General features: G+C 43.3%; 2 protein-coding genes across 3 annotated transcripts in view; one reads left to right on the top strand and one right to left on the bottom strand.

Annotated features, from left to right (window-relative positions):
- The window catches only part of pdia5 (protein disulfide isomerase family A, member 5), a 68416-nt gene extending 61261 nt beyond the window's left edge, over nucleotides 1-7155 (bottom strand). The window contains exon 1 of the mRNA XM_084085286.1: nucleotides 7075-7155. Coding sequence (XP_083941412.1) covers nucleotides 7075-7143 — 69 coding nt within the window. The 5' untranslated portion in view covers nucleotides 7144-7155. The remainder of the gene's footprint in view (nucleotides 1-7074) is intronic.
- A 3773-nt stretch (nucleotides 7156-10928) lies between these two features.
- sema5ba (sema domain, seven thrombospondin repeats (type 1 and type 1-like), transmembrane domain (TM) and short cytoplasmic domain, (semaphorin) 5Ba) overlaps nucleotides 10929-27951 on the top strand; it is a 210053-nt gene continuing 193030 nt past the window's right edge. For both annotated transcript variants that reach the window (XM_084084310.1, XM_084084311.1), the window contains exon 1: nucleotides 10929-11107. The gene's annotated coding sequence lies outside the window, so the exon portion shown is untranslated. The remainder of the gene's footprint in view (nucleotides 11108-27951) is intronic.

The raw sequence follows: 27951 nt of genomic DNA on the forward strand, positions 1-27951 counted from the left end.
ATCCGGATCTTCAAATAGTAAAATCAGCAGGAAGTTGACCTTTTTATGAAAACAAATAAACAGTACTGGGTTTGGTGATGTTCTAGTATCTAGTCAATGAGGAGTATATTTTGAATTATCAATTTCTAATCAATGGAGCAATTCTTTTTTATTTCTTGTCCACCTTTGGAGTTACACCATGCCAAGGTAACTACACAACCCAAACCTCTACCAAAGTGGTCTTGCCCTTTAAAAGGAGCTAGTAGTTCACCCCAAAAAAGTACTTATTTCCTATCAATTACACATCCCATGAAACCTTGAATTCGAGGAGATTTATTTGTTTTTGTGACATTCCTGCCAATAATTTGATGACCGGGTCATCAGTCAATAGGAGACTCAGTAGGAACCTCCTACTGGAGACTCCACCGGCCATCAAATTATTGGCTTCGAAATGCGACAAAAACAAAGAAATCTCCATGAATTCAAGGCTTCATGGGGTGTGTACTTGATATAAAGTAAGTATTTTTTACTACTCCTACTCTCTCTGCTACTCCTTTAAGGCAAGTAAATATCTATGGTGAGGAAATGGCGCGTTCAGAGTCCGACCGTCAACTGGGTGGCTAGGAGTAGCATGTGTGTGTGATTGCGTGCACGTGGATGTCCTCTATACGTGTATGGGGTCCAATAGGCTCTATGCACAGTAGCCATATTTTCACTTCCTTAACAGGTGTTACCAATGACACTAATGAAGGCTCTGTTCCATTTAGTGTAGCACAGTGGTTCTCTGATTTCTCAATTTCCACGACCCCCATAACTCTCAGAGTTACACACCCGCAAGGGGCCAGTTGGAAACCCCTTAAGGAACCACGAGGGTCCCTGGACCCAAATTATAGACCCACTGGTGTAGCACAGTGTTTCCAGTGAGCCGGCCCAGCATGCACAATAGAGGATATGCATGTGACATCATCATCAAACACGGAAGTTATGCAGGAATGCCTACTGAGTGTCAAAAAATACTTTCTGGCCTTGACAGCCCATGCATCCAAACAGAAAAGTCATATCTGATTGCATTAAACAACATTAAACAATATTAAACTCATTTTGCATGTTTCTTTGCCACTCGATTTGCCACTCGATGTGCCATTCACTTTAAGCATGCGCATATCCTCTATATCAGCACCCTGACTCTGTTTGACCAGAATGCAACAGAACAGAGCCTTCATTAGTATCATTGGCAACACCTGTGAATGTCTACACAATTTTGGCTGCTGTGCATAGAGCCTATTCTTCTGACTGTCTGTGGTGGATGAGGCCTGAGGTGATGACGAGATAACCGATGAGATGACTCAAAGATGCCTCTCAGTCAGTATGTGACTCCCAGGGCCAGGCCCATGCAGCGATGACATTGCGTGTGTGAAGGAGGCTAATTAAAAAAGGACCAGATCTAGGTCGACGGGGTGACACTTCTCTGCTTACGCAGGGCCACGGGCCCAGGAGCGAAGAGGAGGGGAGAGGGGGGAGGGGAGGTGAAGGGAAAGATGAGGAGGAGAGAAGAGGACATAGGGGGCAGACAGACAGCTTTATTTATTCAAGTGAGACGGGAAATCCAAACGCCGTGGCCATGGTTGCCAGGTCTGCTTATTATAATTTCCCCGCAAGATTTTATTTGAAAATAGCCGATCTACAAGCTCACAACGCGTCGCATCGCGACGCGTTGTGAGCTTGTAGATCGGCTATTTTCAAATAGCTGATGTATATGATAAAGTGCTCATGTGGCCCATAGCATCGCTTCTTTTGGGCTGGTTTTCCTAGACCTGGTTGCTTGTTTCTCTCACAGAATCTGGCAACACTGGCTGTGGCCCCCTTTGCGAATGATTAAAATGACACCATCATCTGAACAGGATTTCCAAGAAAATCCCTCGCTCTCTCGAGCAGAGAGACATTTATTGCGCCGGTAAGCCTTGGACAAATATAGAGGGAAAACAGCCAAAAGTAGAGGTAACTACCCAGCCAGCTCCAAATGGTGGCTAATGGTGCTTCCTTTCGAAATAAGCGTGCAGAAATGCAGCTGATTAAATATGTTCCCATTAGGCACTGATAAATGATTGCAGGGGGGAAAAAGGCCTTTTTCTTTAGTACATATATGGCATGAATACTACTCCTAACTGTACAGACAGGCAACTGGGGAATGCCATTGATTGCCAGCATCAAGCCGACACGGCTGACAGCTATGATTTGATGAAATACTTCATAGCTGAATCGCATGTGAGCCTTCGGTGACAGACATTGAAAAATAGAAATAGTAAGAGAAAAGATGGTGCTGAATTTACTCCTCAAACTGTCACAAATGACAAGCCCCGTTCAGAGGCAACAGCCACAACATTGTTGTTGACATTGTAAACAGGAGACTACCTTCAACAAAGCGTAAGTACGGGCTACTCACATTTTAAGCCTGTACGCAATAGCGCGGAATTATTATACAACACACGGCATTCAGATGAAGGAGATGACACTGTGCTATGGAATTAGATAGACCTAGCTTATAACGTATTATTAAGTAATGCTTATGGCAGCGGTAGGCAACAGGCGGCCCGTGGGCCAGAACTGGCCCTGCCAGCGATAAAATCTGGCCCAGCAAATTATATTTTGTAAATAATTTAGAATATCTGACTGACAGGTAGGATGTGGACAACAAAGGCTTTTCATTGATTGATGAAACCACGTAGAATTAATGCAAAGTTATATTTACATTCTTTGAATTTTATGTTTTCACCGTCAACTTTCCTCTTGAGACTTTTTGATGAAAAACATATCTCATATAAAAAGAAAACTAACCAAAACTGTGTTTCAATGCCTTGTTAACAATACATTGTTTCTCTCTGTTCTAAGAGAGACCTTGAAACATTAACAAGCTTTTGTTAGAGTATGAATGTTTTTTGAAGTGCCACATTCAAGGATGAGACCTGCACAAAGTGATTACACAAGCCTTTTTGTATGCACCTGGCTGTAATATTTGACTCCACACGCATTTCTGAGTAGTACTTTTACAGCAATATAGTTATTATTGTATAATGAGATAGTTAGTTGCATGATCCAGGTCCATAGTCATTGATGGTGTTCTGGCCAACCATCTAATGGCTTGGGGGGGGGAAAAGAAGGGGAAAAAACAATTGGCCCGAGGCCAAACTTACTTGCTGACCCCTGGCTTATGGAATGGTGTTCAGATGTGCACAGACCTATACCTGTATGTCTGTCATTACAGGACTAGTCTAATGCATAGTCCAGTATGCACAAGTCGTCCCACTACTTGTTTCCAGGGGCCAGCTCAGAGCCTTGATTGGCTACATAGCCTTAAGTTACTGGTACACAGAAGAATGATAGAGACGGGATAGGAGGCGAAAGCTATGGTGGGATGTCACAGCAGCACACACACACACACACACACACACACACACTCATATGAGCACGGCACACACACACACACGTTGATATTACTACACTTGTCTAGGACAGCAGCAACATTTTAGGATGTACACGGCAAGCCCAGTTGTGCCCTTATAGATAGGCTACTTTCAGAACAATATATATCTATATACACCCCCCCCCCCCACACACACACACACACAGCTGTGCTAATCTTTAAACACAGCTAAATGTGTACCTGTACAAGGCACACTTATAGTGAGAGATGAGGAACGCGGAGCAGAGAGAGTTCAGCTTTTTTTTGCCTCGGTATACGATTTGTCTATGCAGCTTGTACTGTATTATAGTCTCTCTACTAGACTAGCAGTAATGTGGAAGGGGTTTTAAATCAGTAGTCTGCTCTAGTAATACAGTACCTGCAATAATAGGCTGCTGTCCAAACCCACACTTTAACAGTGGGCCATAAAACCTCAGAGTAATATCACATCATAATTTTTGAGAACTCTGGGCAGGCTGGGCAAAACCGCAATTAAGTCACACACTGTCACGTCCTGAATGTTGTGATCATCACACAGTCGTTGTACTTCATATTGCTTCGCATGCTGGGGGGGGGGGGGGGCACAGAAGTGACCTTAATGCTGGAGGTCAAACTTAAGGAAAACAGCTTAAATGTCAATGGGGAAATATATAAAAATGACAGGTATGACCTTAACGCAACTCGTTCTCGGAATTGTAATCTACTCCAAATACTTTAATCATCAACCATACTCAAGACAGGACCATATACAGTATATGGATATGTCACAATTCCATTGAAGGGGCCATTTTCCAATTACTTTACGCAGTTCAGGAAGGTCAACAATACACTAAGGAAATCCATTAGAGTTCCATAGCACCTATAGCCTCTTTATTCCCTGAAAAGGTGGTGGGTGCTGTCACCAGTGTTGCCAGATTCTGTGAGAGAAACAAGCAACCGGGTCTAGGAAAACCAGCCCAAAAGAAGCGACTATGGGCCACATTTTAACAGTACTTTAACATGTCCATCAGCTACTTGAAAATAGACGATCTACAAGTTCAAAACGCGTCGCGATGCGACGCGTTGTGAGCTTGTAGATTGGCTATTTTCAAATAAAATCTTCTGGCAACCCTGGCTGGCAACCCTGGCTGTCACATTCCTGTTTAAAAAAAACATGTCGCTTACCAAGCAGCGGGTGGCCGGGCTCCTGCCCGCTAGCCCTCACCCTCCATCTGCTGTGACAAATCTGCTTAATAAAATGGCATCCAGGTTTACAGTTTGAGGGGGCCCAAAAAATGAATCAGCATCATTCACTCCAGTGATTCTCAAGCCCTCACCTTGATTTCTCTCGGATGAATACATCCCACAACAACGGCCTGGACCGCTGGCGTAGGTAGCGGTCCAGGCACCTAGGCTCCAAACAAGTAGTCTGACAGCGCGTTGCGGGTTCGAGTCCCGATCCCGACGGCCTTTGCCTTTGCATGTCGCTCCCCATCTCTCTCCCCATTTTCCTGTCAGGCTACTATCCTATTAATAAAGGCATAAAAGCAAAAAAGGGGAGATACGTGTGCTGGGTTTAGTGAATCTGTCGGCCTCTGAACGCAGCCTAACTTGAGTGTTTGGTGATTATTAAGGAAGCCGTGTGGCTTCCAATAATAACACGCAGGTTTCCCCATTATTATCACGATGGATCTGATAGGAGTGGGTCGGTCGGGTCAGCCCACCACAGGCATGTCTCTCTTTGTGGCACTAACTCTGACTGCAGGACCTCCTCACTCGCTCCACTGAGCCACTGAGAAGGACTACTACCGACATGCTGAAAGAAAGCCCATTAAGAGAAGAAGAGTCGAGCGGAGGTGAAGGAAGGAGGAGGGATACGGACAGGTGCATACTCATGGAACTTTGCTGTGTGCGTGCGTGCAATGTGTGTGTGCGTACCGATCTGTGTATGTATGCACTGACGCATCAGTGTGTATAACAATAGAACGGAGTCCTCGAGATTCCTAATTAGGGCAAAGAGTTGAGAAATCGCTCTGACAGGCAGGGCCAGCCGGAGGCACAGCCACTTCCAGAACAGGGTGTCATGCTTTATCACTCCGTCCCTGATGGAAACACCTACATACCCCACAGTGCTGCCGGTCGACCGGGCTCTCGTGGTGCACACACGACAAATATGCACAGTCTCAAAGTACACAGCGAGCCACCCACCAAAAGCCAACACGTACTCACAAACACCTTCCAGTACTGGGAATCACAGCGTGAGTGTGCACACGTACGCACACACACAATCAATACCCAACCTTTGTTTGAATAAAGCAGACACACAACAGGATATGGAGCCGGATAAGGTGCACTAGATGTGACTTGAGGAAGGGAATCTTTACTACTGGTACTGGAAAAGTGTATTATTGACCCCGAGGCTACGCAAGAGACTATTGTTTTTCATTCAGTGCACATGGCACAACCACACATAGTGCTTAATCTTCATGTGTGACTGTCATATGATATATAACAGCCTATATACAGTGAGCAGACACCAAATTCCAAAGGGCACTTGTATCATGAATGCCACACCCCGTGTGTAAGGTACAGTTCAAATAATGTAGCCTACAGTACAACTTTAATATCCTTTAACAGGTTTTAACTTGTTGGGTTAAGCCAAGGCACTAAAATGCAAACAGGTGGATAACACATGAATGGGACCACGAAGGCTAGAGAACTTATGTAAACAAATACAAACATATTCATTCAATATTCAATCAATCGATCGTTCGTTTCAATGCTTGCTCCATGGGCCTAGGTGTGAGTGATGACTCGTTCACTCAGGTTCACTCCCTGGAAGGGGGCTGTGTTACCTACACCGGTGGTCTGGGAACCCCCAGGGGTCCCTGAGCGGGTTCCATGGGGTCCCCAGATAAATGATGGCTAGTTAGGAAGCAAATGGACCGTTACCTTGCTGTAACTCTGAGATTGTACAAATGGAACCAAATGGACCCGTACACTCTCAAGGGTTATGGTGGTCCGTGGTCTAATGCAGGGGTTCTCAAAATGGGGTCCGGGGACCCCCAGGGCCCTATGTACATCAGCTATTTTCAAAAATTCTTGACATTGTCTGAAAACGTTTGAATACATATTGACATTTTTAACACCACAGATCTTGGCACAAAACCTTTTCAGGTGGGGGTCCGCGGCCAAAAACACACATTAATCTAAGGGGTCCTTGACATGAAAAAGTTTGAGACACACTGACTGACCTACACAGTAGTATACCTCAGATATTCGGGAGGAGGAACCCCATGTCTCTCTTTATGCACACAGGCTGAGGCAACATTACTGTAGGTATAGCAGACTGACTATCGCTGAGTAGATGCAATCAAACAAACTCGAATAAAAGCAATAGAAGCACATTTGAGCCTCAAAACACTTGTTTTAGAGGCTAAATTTGAGCACGAACTTCAGCCTTGTCCATCTTAACAGCTAAGACTAGAGGGCTGTCTGTCAACTTTGCCTCCTCCTGCATGCATTCAAGTCTAGACGCGAATGAACAACAGCGACGGTTTGAGGTGTTTCCTGAACGCGAACCAGCAGCCAGCTAAAAATAACTGCATTAACACTTCTTACAACATACTAATAAATCGATCCGCTGCTGTACTTACCAACAACACCAGCAGCATATACATGTTTGCCTCTCTCATCCGTCTCCCGAAGCGGTTCCAAGAGGCCATGATGCCGTTGCGTTGCCACGTCTGGATACGCAGGCGCACTCGGGTTTTCCAATGGATCCTTCTTCCTGGAGCACGACGCAAGGCTTCTTAGGAAATGTAGTTTTTTTTTAATGTTGGCACGAGCTACCTACTGCACGCCACAGGTCAGTACAAATCAGTGCGGAACACAAAAACAATACGTATTATGCATTACTCATTGTCTATACGTGCAGTAATATTATAGACAAGGTAACTAATAGTTAGTAAATGTCAATGAATTAGCCTTTTCCCCAGCGTGTGCGCTCAATGCACCTCAATAGGTTACCTATTGACTTGAGGTTCACAGCCTGTATTCTGTATACATAGGTAGATACCAAGGTATACCTAGGTAGCCCTAGAATGCAGGCTGTGAATGTGATGCTGATATTACATAGGCATAATATTCATAATATTCCAGCCAGAAATACATGAAATGTATGTAGCCTAATATCACAACCATTCTAGGGCTACTCCGTTCATAGATAGCCTTGATTCAATCCCAGGCTACTCCATAGGCTAATTAAAGGAATAGTTCACCCAAAAAATACTTATTTTCTATCAATTACACACCCCATGAAGCCTTGAATTCATGGAGATTCTCTTGTTTTTGACACATTCCTGAGCCAAAACAATGATGACCGGGTGTATTTCCGGTAGGAGACCCGAAGAGACTCCTTTGTGTCTCCTACCGGATACATTAGCATCTTTCCGCCGCCGCCGGTAATCACATTTTTGGCTCAGGAATGCGACAAAAACAAAAGAAAATCCATGAATTCAATGCTTCATGGGATGTGTAATTGATAGAAAATATTAATACGTCATTTTTTGGGAGAACTACTTTTTTTTTTTTTTTTTTTTAAACGTTTTGTTTATTCGTTTTTGTTATTTTACATACTCATAGGCAGTACAGAGTAGACATCCACTGAAGCAAATAAGCAAACAAACAGAGTATCTCCAAACAGTGAGAGTAAGATATAAACAACATCCAAACAAAACAAAACAAAAAACAGACAACACTCACAAAGAAAATAATAACAGACAACAAAACAAATACACAACGTAAAATCTCCAAAAACATGTATGTATATAGAAAACAGTCCATGATCTATAAACGCTACATCGAGTTAGGCACAGGTCATTGAAAGCAATTGTACATGTCAGTGAGGTGATAAGCAGGCACACACCAAGGGTTCATCATATATCAGATTGGATACTTCCATATATGCAGGGAGAGAACTACTCCTTTAATTTGGTTGTAGTCCATCCAGGGTGGGCGTCACAAACGTAACATGCGGACCTGCGAGGCGCACCGTTGCTTGATCAACACCAAACTTGGCACCAACACTGGTCAGGGGTCTGCCATCAGAATAGCCACACCAGACCACGTGGCACACCATTGCTCCGCCCCCTATGTGTTCCTATTGGCTGGGGTTTAAACAGCCATAATTCCAGTTCCCAGCATGCTAAACGCCCCAAACTTGGTAGGTGCTCATAGACGGCCATTAGGGACAGGCTGTAATTGCTCAAGGCCCGCCTTCTCTGTGTTCCTATTGGCTGGCCTTTAAACAGCCATAACTCCGGTTCCCAGCATGCTAAACGCCCCATCTGTGTTCCTAATGTCTGGGCCTCAAACAGCCATTAGTTCTCAGCATGCTAAAGGCCCCAAACTTGGTGGGTGCTCTTAGACGGCCAATAGAGATGGCCTGTAATTTGCTGATGCCCCGCCCCGGCGCCCCCTCTGTGTTCCTATTGGCTGGGGTTTAAACAGCCATAACTCCAGTTCCCAGTATGCTAAATGCTTCAAACTTGGTTAGTGGTACCACAGACTTCCAAGGTGACCACTTCCGGTTTTCCTTCCTATTTCCGATTTGTCGGATTGCCTAGAAACTTCACCCACACCACACACTCTCTGAGGGGTGTGGAGTTCAATGGTGCAACCCGGAAGTGGATCTGTTCACTTCCAGTTTTACCAGGAAGTGGCCGTAGACCCCTACCTCCCGAACACAAAGTCGCAAAGTCGCGGTATGACAGTGACTTGGGTGCTGCAAGTGCATCGCTGCTCGGCAGCAGTGTTATAGCAGTGTTTAACACTTCAAATGGCCATTCTTTGTTGACCATTGCTCTTATCAGCGCAACATATGACTAGGTTTGAAGGCTGCATAGCAGCCTGAAAATCTAGTTTATTAAATGTGCATAACATTTTATTTATGCAACGACTCCGTAGGCCTACTGGTTTAACGTACAGGCTGGAAATGTGCTTTATTTTATTGATTAAACATAGACTACATTAAATGTAAAATCTAAATGTAGATTAACCTATATGATGTTTTGCATATTATTGTATCTTAGTGTTTGTCTTTAAATGTCTCGATGAATTGACACAGGACCTCAATGGAAATAAGCCCTGGGCTTTTTTGGGTTATCCTTTTAAATCTTATTCTGGTAAACCCTCCCTCCGGAAATCTCATTTCCAAAATGGAAATGAGATTTCCGGAGGGAGGGTTTACCAGGCTATTTAAATCTGTACCACTGTACCTTTTTTTGCAAACTGATAAAGTATTCAATCAATCAATCAAAAGATAGATCAAATAGAAAACACGTTTACATAGCCAAAAGTAAGTGCAAAAAGCATAATTAAACAATTTAAGAAAATAAAATGGGGAAAGAATGTAGGCCACAGTTGGATGGGGTAGCCTACAGCATTGTGTGAACAGAGCTATGTTGCAACATGGGAAAACTTGGAAAAACTGGCACAATGAACTGACCAATGGTATCTTTTGTAAAAGATATGTGGAATAGAATAAGTCAGTGAGTGTCTACAACCTCTTGGTCAATATAAAAATAAGTAGGCTAGTGTTATAATAGCCTACGTAGAGTTCAGACCAGACAGAATTTCGGCGGGACTCCCGCTGAAATATAAGCGGGAGTTTATATTGGAAACGCAAAGTTCCAGTGGACTAATTGCCATGGTACCCCACATCAGCATGAAGGCGCCTCAGAGTCAACGAGAGATTACAGGGGTGTCATTTCTGTGAAGACTGTGAACACACACCGTCTTTCACAGCCAGGCGTACAGTGTGACTTATTGATAAGGCATGTTTTGTGTGTGCTCTCTCGTTTCCAGACTTTATTTCGACAGCCCTCCGAGCTCTCCTGGGTGTCCATCCAGTGGTGGAAAAGGTAGGCCTACTCAAATTCTTTACTTAAGTAAAAGTACCAATACTGCAATATAAAAATACTCTGTTACAAGTAAAAGTCCTGAATAAAGAAATTACTTGAGTAAAAGTACAAAAGTATTGGCATCAAAATATACTTAAAGTACCGAAAGTAAAAGTACTAAACATTTTAAAATAGCCGATCTACAAGCTCACAATGCATTGCAATGCGAGGCGTTGTGAGATCTGCTATTTTCAAATAGCCTGTATAAAATAGGGCTAAAGTGGTTAATGTGTGTTTCATATCATAGTTTATATCTGAAAAGTAACTAGTAACTAAAGTTTTCAAATAATTGTAGTCGAGTAAAAGTACAATATTTGCCTGGCTCTGAGATGTATAGTGGAGTACAAGTAAAAGTATTGGAAATTGGACATGTAAAGTACAAATACCTCAGAATTGTACTTAAGTACAGTACTTGAGTAAATGTACTTAGTTACTTTCCACCATGGCATCCATACGCACTTCCAATCCTTTCTATTGAATGCACATTCTCTCCCCTGCCCCCCCCCCCCCCCCCCCCCCATCCCAGCGCGTTGAGACCGTCCACCTCGCACACAGAGCGCAGACTGTGTTGTTGGCTGCAGGTCGCTGGCTGTGAGCGAGACGTCGGCTGAGGATACGACACTATAGTTGAAGTAGATCATCTCTAACCAAGAAAGAGACCGCGTGTTTCGACTGTTTTTCCCCCCTACCCGACATCAACTTAACGGAATAGAAACATCTTCCAAAGGTAAAGGAAAAAGACTTTTCTCTAAACAGTGGAGTGATCAATAACTGGCACTTTTGTGGTGTGTTAAGTGTTGCGCACCAGGTTTATGTGTTTGATACTTGAAATTTACCTCTTGGTGGGAAACGGTTGAAATCTGTCTTCCATGGGCATGGGTAGACTGATGACCAGTGATGGGCTAACTGGAATTGGACCTAAAATAATTAAGGGTGGATGTATTAACAATGTAATAGCCTATTCAAATTTGGAATTGATTAGTTAAATTTTGATTTAAAAAAAAGGAAAAGGAAAGAATGGGAGAGGGTGATGTTTTCGCCTTATTCAGCCATGCTATTGGGTCCTTTTTGCCATTTTCCTATTGCAACGGGGACTGAAGAACAATAATGTGACGTTTTTCATTCCGAAATGTTCAATGCGCCATCCATCAATGCGCCCTGTCTGCTTTAATTACGGGCGGCATGCGTATTTATAGGCTATTTGTCATAGTATTTTTGTTGAGAGCAGTTTGCAGTTCCTTTCTGACGCCCCATAGCTTGACTTTCTACTCACGTTCCATCCCGGGATCAGAGGCATTTTGTGGGCTGCAGTAGCTGCCATGCAGTGCCTTCCTTCAACATTACCACCAAAAACACTTACTTTTGTCTGTCCTGCGTGCCTGGTGTAAAGTAACTAAGTACATGTACTCATGTACTTAAGTACAGTTTTGAGGTTTTTTACTTTACTGTAGTATTTCCAATTTTCAGTACTTTTACTTCTACTCCACTACATCTCAGAGGAAAATATTGTAGCCTACTTTTACTCCACTACAATTATTTGAAAACTTTAGTTACTAGTTACTTTGTAGATTTTGATTATTATTACAAAACATACATTAACCACTTCAGCTCTATACATTTCACCAATTTGAAAATGCCATTGTGAGCTTGTATGTGCTATTTTCAAAAGATTTTTTATACAAATTTGAAAACATGTGAAACGGGATTCTGCATATTTCTATATTGCAGTATCGATACGTTTTCTTCTCATGGTGTCCTAGAGATCAAAACTGGATGTTAAGATTATGAATATGATACGCTACATGAAATGATGTGCACAATTAGTCGGGATTGAGACGTTGCCATGCTGGTGTTCGTTCACACATGAATAGAAGATTACTATTGTAGATTGTGAAGTACAACCGTTTGTAAGCTATCCATTTATTGTATAGTCTGATAGAGAAAGGCAGGTTGTCCGAGTAATGATGGCTATATTCGTAATGACCAGATTGCAATAGTTTAAAAAAAAAAAAGCCCATCTCCCTCTCGCACAACAGGCAGACATTGCGCACAGAATTCCCCTCGTTATCTCTTATTATTGTATTATTCTGCTAAAGATTTGCTAAATTAATTGAAATACAACAACAAATCACCTGGGAAAGAGATTCTTATTAAGCTTGCCTGTTGGATAAATCACCCCCCCCCCTGTTATATCGGAATTAGCCTAGTCAACATACTTTTATCCAGACTAAAGGCCACAGATATAGAATCTATTTGAATAGAAAACAACATATTATTATAATCTGAATAATAACAGACATTCAAGTTGAACATTCCCAAATGTTGGCGAGAGATAGGCTTTATTGTTAGAGAACGACAGAGGGCAGTGTTGAGCAGCATTGGACAGCTGTGATAACACCTTGACAGGTGAGGGGTTGAGCATCATAATATGAGGCTCACTTTCAGCTATACACTTCGTTAATGAATACGTACTAGACCTAATTAAGTGTTGATTGGCACAACAATTAGTTACTTAGCAATGTTTGTTTCTCATTAGATTCATGAAAAAAAAGAAAGAAACAGGATTCATGCTTGTTTTCTCTTGCTTGTTTTACTATATTGTATGCTGTTTCAAGCACTGTTTAGCATATAGGTGGGTGTTTTGTGCATGGTTACAGGATTGTCCATTGAACTTCACTATTTGATCCCTATACCTCCATTATAATTGATTACCCTATAATAATGCTTCGTTTGCACTCTTCAGGCTATTGGAAATGTGGACTTTGTCTTGTTTTTGTAAAATGATTCACTTATTATAAGTTTTACAATTGTCAAAGTTCATGAAATAACTTAAATTAACTTAAATCGAAAGCAAAGTATGTGCCGGCCTGCAGTGTTACACATTTTGGCCATGCTTTTTCAACTGCACGCCATTTCATTGAGATTGTATGACTCACTGTGCTCTGCTACAGCACTTCAATGGAAGACAAATTAGAATATGTGAACTCTAAATAACTCTTAAACCAAATACAACCATGAGAGACAGATTCACATTGTCGGTGCCAGTGTGAAATGAAGTACCGTACATTTGTTTGCGAAGCTGTTTTCAGTTTTTTCAACCCATTAAGACCTGAGGCGATTCTTAAAAAGTTTTCTAAATCCTAACAGTTTTTTGAAAAAAATCTAAAAAAGAAAATAGCAGATCTACAAGCTCATAGCGCGTCACTCGGTGCCGCGCTATGAGCTTGTATATCTGCTATTTTTGAATAGCCAAAGAAATCTAAAGTGACACAGATGCGTTCCAGGCCTTAATGGATCGCAAGGAAAGCAGAAGTTAAGTTTGAAACCAATAGCTTTAATCTTTACCTGAATTAGGATTACAGCCGTAAAACAGACATTTATCAAACGTTTTCATAATAGTTTTTTTGCGTATCCTCTCAATTCATCTATAAGTTTACTAATTAAACATGACAGTTGTCGCAAAATGAGTCTTAAAACCAAATCAAATCCACTTTCATATCCAGCCCAATCCATTCAGTCTGGAGTCTATGTGTCTATGATCAGAAAGGAAAGTTGCCATGCATCACATCTTGTTTATGAGGCAACCGGGTGTTTATTTGCCCGTGGGGCATGTTCAGTCGATTCCAAACCCCCCCCCCCCCCCCCTTTGATATTCACACATCCATAACGGTTGTGCAGCCTCCGCATGCTTGTCTTACGCATGATTAACGCTTTTGTTAATTCGAGAGCGTTCCTTTCTGTCTATTCAGATGGAAAACAGGTTTTCACCTTTGACGAACTTATGAGAGGGCCCTTGACGGGTCCTGGTGGGGAAAGCACACCCAACTGAGCAAAACAGTTCAGCAGAGACACAAAAACACCAAGTCAGACCCTCCTCATCCTCGCTCCTTCACCTACCCACCAACATCACCAACAACAACACCCACCCACCCCCTCTCTCTCCTCTCTACCTGTCTCTCTTTCTCTCTCTCTCTCTTTCTCTCTCTCTCTCTGTCTTTCTTGCTCTCTCTCTCTGTCTCTCTCTCTGATGTCCCATAGCAGCAGGGTCCCGGACATGTTTGTGTGTGTGTCTCTGTGCATGGGGGCCCCATGTCAAAATGGCATCTGACATCAGCGTGAATTATATCTCGTCATTAAGACACTGAAGCCGATTCTAGAAATGTCTTCTAAATCCCAACAGTATTCTGAAAAACGTGTGTTTCTAGATCAGTGGTTCTCAAACTTTTTCATGTCAAGGACCCTCAAAATGATATGTATTTGACCGCGGACCCCCATCTCAAAATATTTTGTTCCAGGGACCACCCAGAAGCAAAGATTTGAGTTAAAAATGTTCGCTTTAAAAGAATATATATATTCAAAGATTTGAACACATGTTCACGATTTTTCATAAATAGCAGATATACAAGCTCATAGCGCGGCACTCGGTGCCGCGCTATGAGCTTGTAGATCTGCTATTTTTGAATAGCCAAACTGTAAAATAATGCTTTTTTTAGCTCAAATCAAAAAGTGACACAGATGCGTTCCAGGTCTTAATGGCTTAACAAGCGTGATAGGTGTTGAATAATGAGGCGACAGTTCCCTTCATCAAATTTTTAATGATGCATATTTAGGCGGTGCCATATGAATTATTTCTGCTGTCGGGGGCATCAATTGAGAGGGGGACAACGGATATGAAAGATTAATGTCTGGCCGGGGAACTAGATCTGACTGCACCACGCTACGCAGCCACTGTCCTTCAGATATTATCTTCCAGGGGGAAAGAAGGAAACCATGTATCTCTGACCTTCACCGGCGTACCGTAGCCTACGTGTGTGTCTGCAGGCATGATGCACAGTGTGTACGTGTGTGCGTTGATGTAGCATGGATGTATGTTACAGCAGAGGTCTTCAACAGGGGGTCCAGGACCCCTAGGGGGTCCTCAGAGTTACTAAAGGGGGGCCGTTTTTTTTTTTACACTAACCACTTGAACCCTAGCATCCTTATTCTGAGGGGAACATTAGCCGAAAATAGCAGCTCTACAAGCACACAACGCTTGTGGATCGGCTATTTTCCGGCAAAGAGGTTTGTGGAAAATAAGAGCAGACCAAGTACCGAGCCAACAATGGTCAAGTTTGCAAAGTATTGAGGGTTTAAGTGGTTAAATGTCTCGGGGAAAACACACATTTAACATGAATACAATATGTAGTGGGGGGGGGGGGGGGGGGGGGTCCCTGCTCCATCTCTCTCTCAGCTAGGGGGTCCTTGGTCTGAAAAACATTGAAGACCCCTGTGTTACAGGATAACAGAAACATACACATAGTAGAGATGGTCTTACTTATAGAACCAGTGAGTGGTTACATATTCTGTGTGATGTTCTTCACACTTTAGATAGATACCTGCAGCCAACATGTACAAACCACACTGTCAATTTCTGAGTGTTTAATTGAACTCTGAGAATGTACTTCGTCAACCATCAACCGCAGTTGATATCCAAAACAATCAGGCTTGCCCATTGCTTTTTGTAGATACATAAATGGTCTTCTTCCTCTAGTTGGACATGGAAGTCAGAAGAGTGTGTCAGAGATGATCTGGTAGTCATCTCTAGTAATGTCCAGCAAAAACAGCACATCTTTGGGTGACCGTAGTGGAACTTGGACGGATCTCTTTTAGTTGGATGGTCTTTCGAAGGACATTCTTTGCCCTCGCATTAGCAGCCTTGTCTAGGTGTCATCCAGACACTTCTCACTCAAGTTCCCCTTCATTGTCCATGTTTCAGAAACATGTTGTAGGATGCTTTCAATACAGGCTCTAAAAAAGGGAGATGTTGGTGGCGTTGAAGACTCCTGACTGCCAAATGTTATGTAGCTTGGTGCAGGCTGTCTAGACGTGGCCCTTCCTGATGAGAAAGTCCTTTCTATATCCTGCCACATGCTGAAAAAGTTATCTACCTCTTTGATGATGGATCCTATTTGAGAGTGTGCAAATGGAACCAAATGGACCCGTAAGGATGCAATTAACTCTGAGAGTCGTGGTAGCTCAGTGTTGCTCAAGCCACAATTGGAAAGGTTAGGGTGAAATAGCACAGGGAAATGGCTAACGGCAATAATTCGTTTTTCTTCCATTTACCAAGCGAATTGTGTCGAGAGAGGGAAAACGGTGCAAAAAAAGAACATGTGATTGATTGATTGATGCTTCCCTGCGTCATTGGAGCACTGAAAAGGTTTAGGTCTTTTTGACTTTGATTTGTAGTGCGTCATGCTGCAAAGTGTCGGGCGTCAATTTATAGCTTCCAGCTTCCATTGAAAATGACTTGTAGCCTGTCGCTTCGTCGTCGCCAGTGTGAATGCAGCATCAGAACTTTACTCTGCACTGCTGCCAAAGTCAAGTCCAGGCAAACTAATAACACTCAAGGGCAACTGAGGTTTGTTTTGTTCTTTATCCAAATATAACACCTCTCCCTAACCAAAATAATTAGTCGGTCGGGATCATAAACTGAAAAAAATAAAGAATGAATATGGTGTTTTTCCTGCACTCTTCTGGTGTTTATTCCCTGCCATACTTAATGAATGAATTTCTGCATTCCGACGAGTTTGGGCCACTTTATAAAGTGGTGCGGGGCATGATTCACATGGTAATTAGGCCCAGCACAACACAGATAAACAAAACTAGCCACATGCATTTTTAAGAGAAAATGTACTGTGTGTGTGTGTGTGTGTGTGTGTGTGTGTGTGTGTGTGTGTGTGTGTGTGTGTGTGTGTGTGCGTGCGCGCGTGTGCGCACGTGCACGCAAGTTGTGGGAGGGAATGAAAGTAAATGAAAGAGAAGAAAGGTTCCCCTTTAAACTGGTGCTTGATATGTAGAACGCAACGGGCACAGCATGAGTTTATCTGTTGCTGTCAGTCGTGTAAATAATATTGCCAGGTTTAAAATACTAGCTGGAGGCACAGTGACTTGTGGTGGCGCCCGTGCCTCCCTAAACTCACCATGGTGCTTGTATCCAGAGAACAGAGCCCTTTTCCTCCCAGAGTCACCTGAATTTGATTATACTGTCCTCCTCCGAGCACTGGCATAAATGGTGGTATTTTCAACTCTCTGAAGTCCCTCTACAGTAAAGCCCTTCATCTGAATACAGCATGTGCTCTTTGTTTCACAGGCACCACCAGTGGCCTGGTTTTTGGACGTTGTTGTACGAAAGTGCTGCTCGCTGAGAACAAAAATGATATTTTAGTAGAAAATCTGTTTTTGGTGAGCAAGGCTTTCATACAACAAAGTTAGAACCCAGGCTTTATACTGTATGTAGTGGCTATTTTGTCAACAACAATAAAAACTCAAAAGGCTACTGAGGCTACTTACTCAGGTCAGGGAATGGCATTTTATTCATCATCTTTTTTTCCAGAACAAACATAAAAAATGATGGTATAATGTCCGCCTTCTGACGACCCTGGCGCTGGTAAAAAACAAACGGGAACTGCCTTCCATTGCGACATCCCGCCACTCCGACTACGTGGCTTCCGCGTGCGGTTAGGGTTAGGGTTAGGGTTAGGTATAGGGTTAGTAACCGTCGGAAAGGCGACATGTCGGAAAGCCGACATGTAACCAAAACAAACAAACATGCTCCTTCCCGGTGCCCACTGACTGCTTCTGTGCTCTCATTAGTTAAATAAATCCACCTGTGCTCCCAAATTGCCCAACACCTTCAAAATAAAAGCATTTAACTGTAACACAAATTGACTGAAATAATATGTCTGTAATCAAACTGATTCTTCAAACCAATGTAAAAATAACAGCTCCCACACTGTATATGGCCAGGGCCCATTTTAGAGGATGATTTCGGGGGACTTGCTTCTATTGTGACCATCAGTCTTGACGCTGTACGTAGCATGCAGATCACGGTGCTTTTACGCCACGCTGCGATTGATCGGGCCACCTTTCACCGACTGCATTTAACACATTGTTAAAAGGGAATTAGAAGGGTGTGGGCTTGATTGATGGACGATGCGTCATTGTAATAAGCAGACAGACTCTGGGCTGTCGGTGAGTGACAGAAGAGAGCCTCTCTCTCTCTAGGTGGGTGGCTGTGGCTGCCTTCAGTTGGAGGCAGCCATGTGGAGATGCTGGCTATGAATAATTCCATCATGTTCTGTCTGGGCCCATTCAGTCTCGTCGGACCATTGGAAGCTCGGGGATTGGTTTTGAATGCCGACGGGGTGCACTTGGCATGGCCTTCGGCCGTGTCTGTCTGTCTGTCTGTCTGTAACCTGGTCTCTGTGTGCTTGCATCGCCGCCCGTGACATCGGATACATCTGCAGTCGCTGTCTGTGTGCTGTCTGAAGCCCCCCCACCCCAATTAATGCTTGATGCGACTCAAGAGGCTCAATTTGTCTGGAAACCTTATCGCCCATGATCCCCCGTTTGTTTTCTCTCCTCCTTCCTGTACTGTTATTACTATGGGTATGAATTGAGACGAAAAGAGCAATTTGCCATCCGGCCAAAGAACTCCGTCAAGTAGAAAAATAAGTTTGGGAGAAACGGCGGCCCACTAAAGGGTTTTTATTATCGTCTATGTGGCACTGTGGGTGGAAGTCAAGTCTTTCCGCGACTAAAATAATACCTCCTATTTCGGAATTGAATACAGATATCGATGGCTTTGTAATTCTGCTGGTACTTCTGAAAACCAGTATCTATTCAGTGCCTTTTTTGTTTAGTTATTTTTTTGCATTCTGATCGTTGTTCCTCTTTGTGTTAACTCTTTAAGACCTGAAACGCATCTGTGTCACTTCTTGATTTGAGCTAAAAAGCATTATTTTACACTTTGGCTACTTTTGAAAAATCGTGAAAATGTGTGCAAATCTTTGAATATATATTCTTTTAAAGCGAACATTAACTCAAATCTTTGCTTCTGGGGGGTCCCTGGAACAAAATATTTTGAGATGGGGGTCCGCGACCAAATTCATATCATTTTGGGGGTCCTTGACATGCATGAAAAAGTTTGAAAACCACTGATATAGAAACATAGGTTTTTCAGAAAACCGTTTTGCAGAATCGGAACCTCTTTTAACCTCAATGGGTTAAAAGAGGTGTGTGTGTGTGTGTGTGTGTGTGTGTGTGTGTGTGTGTGTGTGTGTGTGTGTGTGTGTGTGTGTGTGTGTGCGTGTGCGTGTGTGTGTCTGTCTGTGTTTGCATGCGCACGGGCACAATTATTATTTGTAAACGTACTCTGACTCTCACGTGTCGGCGCGCTCGCACACACGCACGCATGTCTGAGCAATTTTGATTTCCCTTTGTGTGCGTGTGAAGCGGACGTGAAGGCATGTGCCTTTTCTCTCCCGTCGCTCGCTGTTCAGCCCGCAGCAAGGTCTAGAGTGGGAGGAGGATAAAGGAGGGCGAGAGGAGGAGAAAGTGCTCCCACAGTTGATTTGCCCCTCGCAGGGGGGGGGGGGGGGAGGAACACTATTCCCATTGATGCCGGGGATGCATGCATGGATAAAAACCCCCAGAAGCTTTAGGGGGAAGGAGGGCTTTTATTCAGGGATTCAGGGCGACCTGTGGAGGACTGTGCTAGGAGGAGATGGGTGTTACGGCCATTGTTGGGCGATGGTGGGAACATTGTCCCCCGTACCCAAACCTTAATACCCCTCTCTCTACCACTGTGTCTATGGGTTGGATCCCCCTGCTACAGCCTGCTATACTGAGGTGTTTCTGAAAAAAAGGGTCTCTCGTGCACTTTAAGGGCCCTCAAATAGGCCTGAGAACATTTTGGCTGGGTGCCACCATATGAAAATAGTAAAAAAAAAAAAAGTGTTCTCTATCCAAACGTAACGTCTCTCACTAACCAAAGTAGTTTGTCGGTTGGGATTCTTATTCCTTATCATAAACTTTAAAAAAAAACAACTAAGAATGAATATGGTGTTATTTCATGCACTCTGCATTTTTAAGATTTCACTTTTGCACAAAAATGATCTGAGATTGGGAGAGATACAGTAATAGTCTACGGGGAGACCTGTGAATGCACAACCCAGCATCTCAATGTATTCACTAATGCATTGGCTATTGTCCTCCTACGTTAGAAAAATTTGCTATAGCATTCCGAAAATGTGATAGCAACAAAATGAGAGATAGCTCCAAAATCTAAATAAATGAATTGAACGTTTTTTTTTTTAAGGTTTGTAAAGGATATGTGAGCTAATTTAGGCAATAGGGAAACACTTTGGAAAATAATAACCCTTTTGCAGTTTCCCACTGCTGTTCCAGAAATATTTGAATGATGAAATCAGAAAAAAACATTTCCCCACTAAGTGAAGGGCAAATGTCGTATGTCTATGCAATAGTTACGAAATAGGTGAAACTAGCGACTTAATGAAACCTTTTCCCTGATTTTGCCTGGGGCTCCCTGGAACCATCCAATGATCGCTGTGGGTGGGTCAAGGTGTTCGCCTTTCACATCCATCCTTCTGGAATGTATTTCATTTCTTTAACACAAGCATACACACTGGAAAGAGAGAGCCAACACATATCCCCCCATGGCTGTTTTTAGTGAAGAAATGTCCAATCACTAGGCCTCAAAGGATGCCAAACAAGACCTGGACAAGGATCCAAAGGCAGCACCCGGGGGTGTTATAATGTTGTTTTGTTTTCAGTTGCCAGTAGTAAAGGGGTTGCTATTTTCAAATAGCCTAGGTATAAAATAGGGCTAAAGTGGTTAATGTATGTTTTATGGCAAACACAGAGTGAGGAGTGCACAGCACACCTGTGTTGATGAGGTGCTGGCCACGGCAGATAATAATGTTGACAAGGATGAGGCCTCAGGGTTTTTTGACCAAAAAAACCCTGAGGAAGACTGTATTGTCGAAACGTTGGTTTCATTTCATTCTAATTAAACTTTCTGCATCATGGCTAAGAGCTGTGCGGCCTCATCCTTGTCAATATAATGTATGTTTTATGAAATAATAATTTATATCTGCAAAGTAACTAGTAACTAAAGCTTTCAAATAATTGTAGTGGAGTAAAAGTACAACATTTGCCTCTGAGATGTAGTGGAGTAGAAGTAAAAGTACAGAGAATTGGAAATACTCAAGTAAAGTACAAATACCTCAACATTGTACTTAAGTACAGTACTTTAGTACATGTACTTAGTTACTTTACACCACTAACTTGCCAGTAGCAAAGGGGTTGACTATGTATTGCTATTGTGCTAGCTATAGTTACCATGAGAGGATTGTCATTATTCAGTTTGCCAGCCTATACATTTACCGCCCTGTGAAGAACCAAACCACCACACCCCGGACAGTTTGCTTAAGGGTTTATTATTGTTATTAGTGGGGGCTCTCTAATACGATCTGATTGGCTGCCCTTGGGAGCACAACAGGTGTCGGGTTAATTGATGAGTATACAGCACATGGCTCTCTGATTCTCTCTCTGTGTGTGTGTGTGTGTGTGTGTGTGTGTGTGTGTGTGTGTGTGTGTGTGTGTGTGTGTGTGTGTGTGTGTGTGTGTGTGTGTGTGTGTGTGTGTGTGTGTGTGTGTGTGTGTGTGTGTGTGTGTGTGTGTGTGTCTGCGTGCGCGCGCCTGTGCGCACGCGTGCGTGCGAGCGAGTTCGCCCCTATGAACTAGCTATATGTTATGTGTTTCTATTATCGTTCAGGAAATCAGCAATTAGCGTTTACCAGGCAGCCTGTCTCCACTGTCTTCCACTTCCCTGATAGCCACAGCGAGCTAACCCTATCTCATCAGCGCACATAATTACACAGACATAACTCAGTCTGTGAAGAATCGCCGCACGAGCCTCATGATACGATTTGATGAGGGCTACCGATCACAGGTGTTGATTGGAAAGGTGTTGCAATGTGCAAACGAAATAACATTCATCTCAGAGCAGAGGGTTGAATCATTAGTCAGTGATATGCAAGCCTGCAGGGACTACCGATGAGAATAAGCTTGTACTGTAGCTATATCTGGTGCATTAAATGTATGGCATTGTCCCTGTCAGACAAACAAATTATATAAGATATTTCCATTGTTAATCAGGTTTATAGACTGATGATGCCTGCAGAGCTTTACGAATATACTTTTCCTAACGTGTTTGAAGGGGAAACCTGCTTTAAGGTTCTCTTCCACGTACAGACAGACTTTTATTCTTACCCTGCCCACTTTATTGAAAAGCGTTCGTACTGTCTACACCGGAATGCAGTGCTTTAAAATGTCTTATGATGGATGTGATAAGGGCCCCCTGGCCCTCAGACAGAATCTCATATGATAAGCTCACCCTCACTGCTGCTGCGAAATTGAAATCTGGAATTTAGCATTTCATCACCTTCAATATGGTCTCTATACATCACACCGTCACGTTGAAATAGAAGGGTTTTGATAACAATAACGGGACTCAATAGCCTAGAGACCGCATACTGGTTTGTTTAGTGTATGTGGAGTGTATTATATATGGGACTATTTCACGTCTCTGAAGGCAAACTGTCTGGAATTTTCCACATCAAAATAGTCACAGCTATTATTTATTGTCTGCATTTGATAGGGGCTCATATTGGACCAGGGTGGCAATGAGCACCTATAGCTTAATGCAACTTCAGCCCAGCAGGCCACATGTTCGATTGTTTTTTTTTCCCCACCTTTTGTTTGTGTCCTGTAATGCAGCGGTTTTCAACCTTTTTCATGCCAAGGACCCCTAAATTGATATACATTTGGTCGCGGACCCCCATCTGAAAATGTTTTGTGACAGGGACCCCCAGAAGAGAAGATGTGTGTTAAAAAAATCTAAATTCTAAATTCTACAAAATCCTTCAAACACTTTCAAGATTTTTCGAAAATGTTCAAAAATAGCAGATATACAAGCTCGCAGCGCTGTGAGCTTGTTCATCTGCTATTTTTGAATAGCCAACGTATGCAATATGGATAAAGGGCTGAAAATGTTTTTTCTGGGGACCCCCTGGAACCCCCTCAAGGACCACTGGTGGTCCCCGGACCACTGGTTGAGAAGAACCACTGCTGTAAGGAGTCGGTTGGTCTTATGCCAAGTGACTGGGGTTTTGCCTCGAGCTGATTGGCTGATTTGAGATTCATGTTGCATTTGAGTTGAAGTCTCCTTTCTGGAGCTGAGGTTTGAGGTTTGGGGGTTGGGGGTTGGGGGTTTGGGGGGGGGGGGGGGGGCGGGGGGTGCTGCGAGAGGGGCCTCAATCAAGACCTCATTAGTTATCTCCTGCTGCACATGGAGGACATTCTGGCTCTTAAACGCATTGGGCAAATATTTGGAAGAAGGGTTCTTCAGACTGTAGCGTGTGTCCTCCGCATCGTCGACTTCATTCCCATTTAAATGTACGATCGCCTACGTCTGTCGCACAAAGGCTTCCGTGTTCCTGTCCACACACTTCAGAGATGATAGACGCGGAAAAGAAACCCCCGTCAGAGTCTGCTCTTGAAGAGAACAACAGGAGAACAAAAAAAGCGAAAATACATCCCAATACCCCCCGCAGCCCTCCTCGAGGTTTGAGCCTTTCAATTACAGCCTCTCTACCTCTTCAGCTGGCTGGTGGACCTCGCAGTTGGCAGCGGTTACTATGACGATTGAAACAGTTCTCGGTGGGGGCAGTGAGGGGGCCGTCTCTCTCTGCCACAGGCAGTAGACAGACAGAGAGGGGTGTGTGACAGTGATTAATGTCCTGGTAGAAACGGGGACAGTCAACTCTTAGGGCCCCCCCTGTACACACCGAGGCACTGTGAAGGATGCAGAGGGCCCTAACCACCCAACTCCCAATCACAGGAGAGAGAGAGGCTTAATCATAATCACGTGAATAATTTATTAGAAAAAGAAAATCTATTACTTACTTCGACTCGGTGGATGAAAGCCAGAGTAAATTGAAACCTTGGATTAAGAAGACTGAGAAGGAAATGAGTTTCACCTGTGTGTCTCCTGAAAAGAAAGGGAAAAAAATCGATTCTAGGCTTCAAGCCGCGTCGGCTGATTGATGGAGAAACATTTGTTTCCCAGTGTTCACTTCGCCTTCCACCACACAAACATCAAAGAAGAGAGAGAGAGACAGTGGCGGTCTGTCCAGGTGGCCGGTCAACCGTTGAGGGTCACGTGGTTATACTACAACCAGAGTTAAAAGTAACTAAATACATTTACTCAAGAGAATAATACATTTACTTTGAGATATTTTTACTTTATTGGAGTATTTCCAATTTTCAGTACTTTTACTTCTACTCCACTACATACTTTTACTCCACTGCAATTATTTGAAAACTTTACTAGTTACTGTATTATTACAAAACATACATTACCCACTTAAGCCCTATATACTTTTCGGCCATTTGAAAATAGCAGATCTACAAGCTCACAATGCGTCGCGATGCGACGCATTGTGAGCTTGTAGATCTGCTATTTTCAAAATATTTTTAGACATTTTATACATCTACTTTTGGTACTTTAAGTACATTTTTGATACCAATACTTTTGTACTTTTACCCAAGTAAACTTTTAATTCCGGACTTTTACTTGTAACAGATTTCTACCTTGCAGTATTGATACTTTCACTTAAGTAAGAAATGTGAGTACTTTTTCCACCACTGGTTATTACTGTAAGTCTGTAACTATCAGAGTTCATTTAGCCACATGAACCCTAGCGTCCATATTCTGAGCATGCCATAATAACAGGCGAACATTCTGCAAAAATAGGTGAAAATTCACAATGTGAGCTTGTAGATCGACTATTTTCAGCAAAGAGATTTGGTGCGGAGGAAAAAAAGAAGGGGGCCAAGTACAGCCCTGTCCAGGTGGCCCGGTCAACGGTTTGAGAGTCACGTGGTTATATATAGCGTGGGCTGGCTAGCCTAGCCAGCCAGCATGCCTGCTAACGATGCAGCGGACCGACGGACGGACGGCCCGCCGGCCAAAATGTCTGCATGATGGAGATAAGCGGGGCTGACCCTGGCTTTCCTCATTACGCTTGTTATCCAGACCAAAACGCTTCACCCCAGAGACACCAGAGTATTGGCCTGCAGAGTTTGGATAGTGGAATATTGAGTGGGAGTTGGGCGGGGGGGGCGGGAGGGGGGGGGGGGAGTAGCATGCACCTGTGTGATGAGAGCAATTATTGTATTATTCAGATATCTTGCTTCGTCGCTTACAGTCACACATGCAGGCTTGTGCATTTGCTTGAGAACTCGAACGCGCACACTAGGGCTGTCAACTTTCCTCACAAATGATATTTGAATATTGGTCTTAAAAATTGGCAGATATTCGAATATATTTGAATATTATTATTATTATTAGATAAGATTTTTAAAAAAAAATGGTTTTTTTTTTACAGAAACAATACAAAAAACAGTGTATCGAGTGCTCGGATCCAATGAAACATATATTTTGTTGGTTTTTATAACTTGATACATTGTTTTTTGTATTGTCCCTGTCAAATAAACATTAAAAAAAAGAAAAAAATGTTTTTTTAATGTATTTTTTATTTAATATTCAAATATTAATTTTCATATCTAATATAATATTCGGAATATTCGAATATTAATTCACCAGCCCTAGCGCGCGCACACACACACACACACACACACACACACGCACGCACACGCACACGCAGAGGTTATTCTCTCTATACGTATAGACGTAACTTTGGACACCGTTAAAAGCGGGAATAGAGCCGCGGTTCTCAAAGCTATAACGCAGCGCTCTCCTCTTTCATGTTGCCCACCTGGATCTCAAGGTCCATTAGGACTCCTTTGAGGCTCTGTTGTTCGCTTTGGTTTTCCCACTTTGCCTCTCTGCGCCTCCCCTGCGCCTCTTTCCCCCCATTCACTGCGGCTGAAAAGGCTCTCTGTTGGGCTGCATGCCCTTGTGCCTTTGTGTGTGTGTGTGTGTGTGCGTGCATGTGCGTGTGTGTGTGTTCGCGGGTGCGTGCACGCAGGCATTCTGTGCGTGCTACATAGCTCAGCTCCATCATGAGAGAAAGGGCTTCTTCTTCTTTGGCAACCTCTACACCTGCCCCCCCCCGCCCCTCCCCCGCCCAACACCCACAATTTGCTCTCTTCAACTTGCCCTCATGCCCCCTTGTGTCTATAGTAGCATGAGGGTGCTCAAAGCACACACAGACCAGAACATGCCTACTGGTTTTTTACACCTGAAAAGACTTGAAACGGATATGATGCATGGGCTTCAGAATCACACGCATGCAAAGACTCCTCTGTGTGTTCACACGCACGCGCACACACACACACACACACACGCGCGCGCGAGCGCGTACGTCGTACGAACAAACATTGCACACAGACATGCATATATAAACACACACATTCACACGTACATAGATATTTCAACTGGCAGGTAACATTAGGTTGTCATTTCTCCATAGTCACCCAGATCCCTTGAGAATATAGCACTTACAAACACTGTGAATGAGGGCCCTGTGTGTGCGTGTGCGTGCGTTCAGAAGTGACCATAGTCAACCACAAAGGAAACGGGACACTCTCGCTTAATGCACCACAAAATCATGAGGTTAAAGTCTGTAGCTATGAGTTCGTCTAGCCACAATGAACCCTAGCGTCGATATTCTCAGCATGTCATAATAATAGGTGAACATTCTGCAAAAATAGGTGAAAATTCACAATGTGAGCTTGTAGACTTTTGTGGTGTCTTTCAACCGTGGTGTAGCCTATTTATTTATTGTCTTGTCTGAACTGAACTTGAACTTGTCTGAACTACTCTCTTGTGTGTGTCCCAACGAGCCACGAGGGACATTTATTTTCCCTTGTGGAAAAAACAAGTGGTAGGATTTTACTGTTTGTGAATCAGTTAAGACATTTGATGGATGGGAGAGTAAACATGGCGTCTGCTTTACAGTAGACTAGCGCATTGGTTCTCAAAGTGGGGTCCGGGGACCCCCAGGGGTACCTGAGGGGGTTCCAGGGGGTCCCCAGCTAAATGGAGGATAGTTAGGAACCAAATGGACCCTTGTGGGTCTGTAACTCTGAGAGTGTACAAATGGAACCAAATGGACCCTAACGGGTCCATTTGGTTCCATTTGTACACTCTCAGAGTTAAATTAACATTGATTTTACAATATGAATTGAGTCCCAGGGATAGAAATGCCATTAAATGGGTGTCGCCTAATGCATGTAAAATGGGGGTCCTCTTGAAATTAAAATGGTTGAGAATCACTGGTAGCTGGCAGTGAAAAATCTTATCTTATGGGGGTCCCTGGCATATATTTTTGAAATGGGGGTCCGCGGGCTAATAAGTGTCAATTTGGGGGTCCTTGAGATGAAAAAGTTTGAGAACCACTGGACTAGCCTACTACTGTAGGTCTATAGCTTTGGAGTGGACAACAATAGACTCATTCAGCCCTAACGCCAGAACAACAGGCCGTAGTCAAAATGTTTGTTCAGTTTTGGCTTTGGGCCTAAAATGTGTCACAGGGCAAGTAGTAATTGATCACACATGTTATCTTATGTTATGATTGATGAAGTTTTGAAGAACCGGCGGGTTATTTCTATGCTCCCTTTCCATATGAAGCCATTCATGTGTCACACGAGACCTCCAACACACATATGTACTGTATACTGTAGGTTCAGTTTGTCTTC

This window comes from Gymnoscopelus microlampas, assembly GCF_963454915.1.
Source record: "Gymnoscopelus microlampas genome assembly, chromosome: 17".
Classification (NCBI taxonomy): Eukaryota; Metazoa; Chordata; class Actinopteri; order Myctophiformes; family Myctophidae; genus Gymnoscopelus; species Gymnoscopelus microlampas.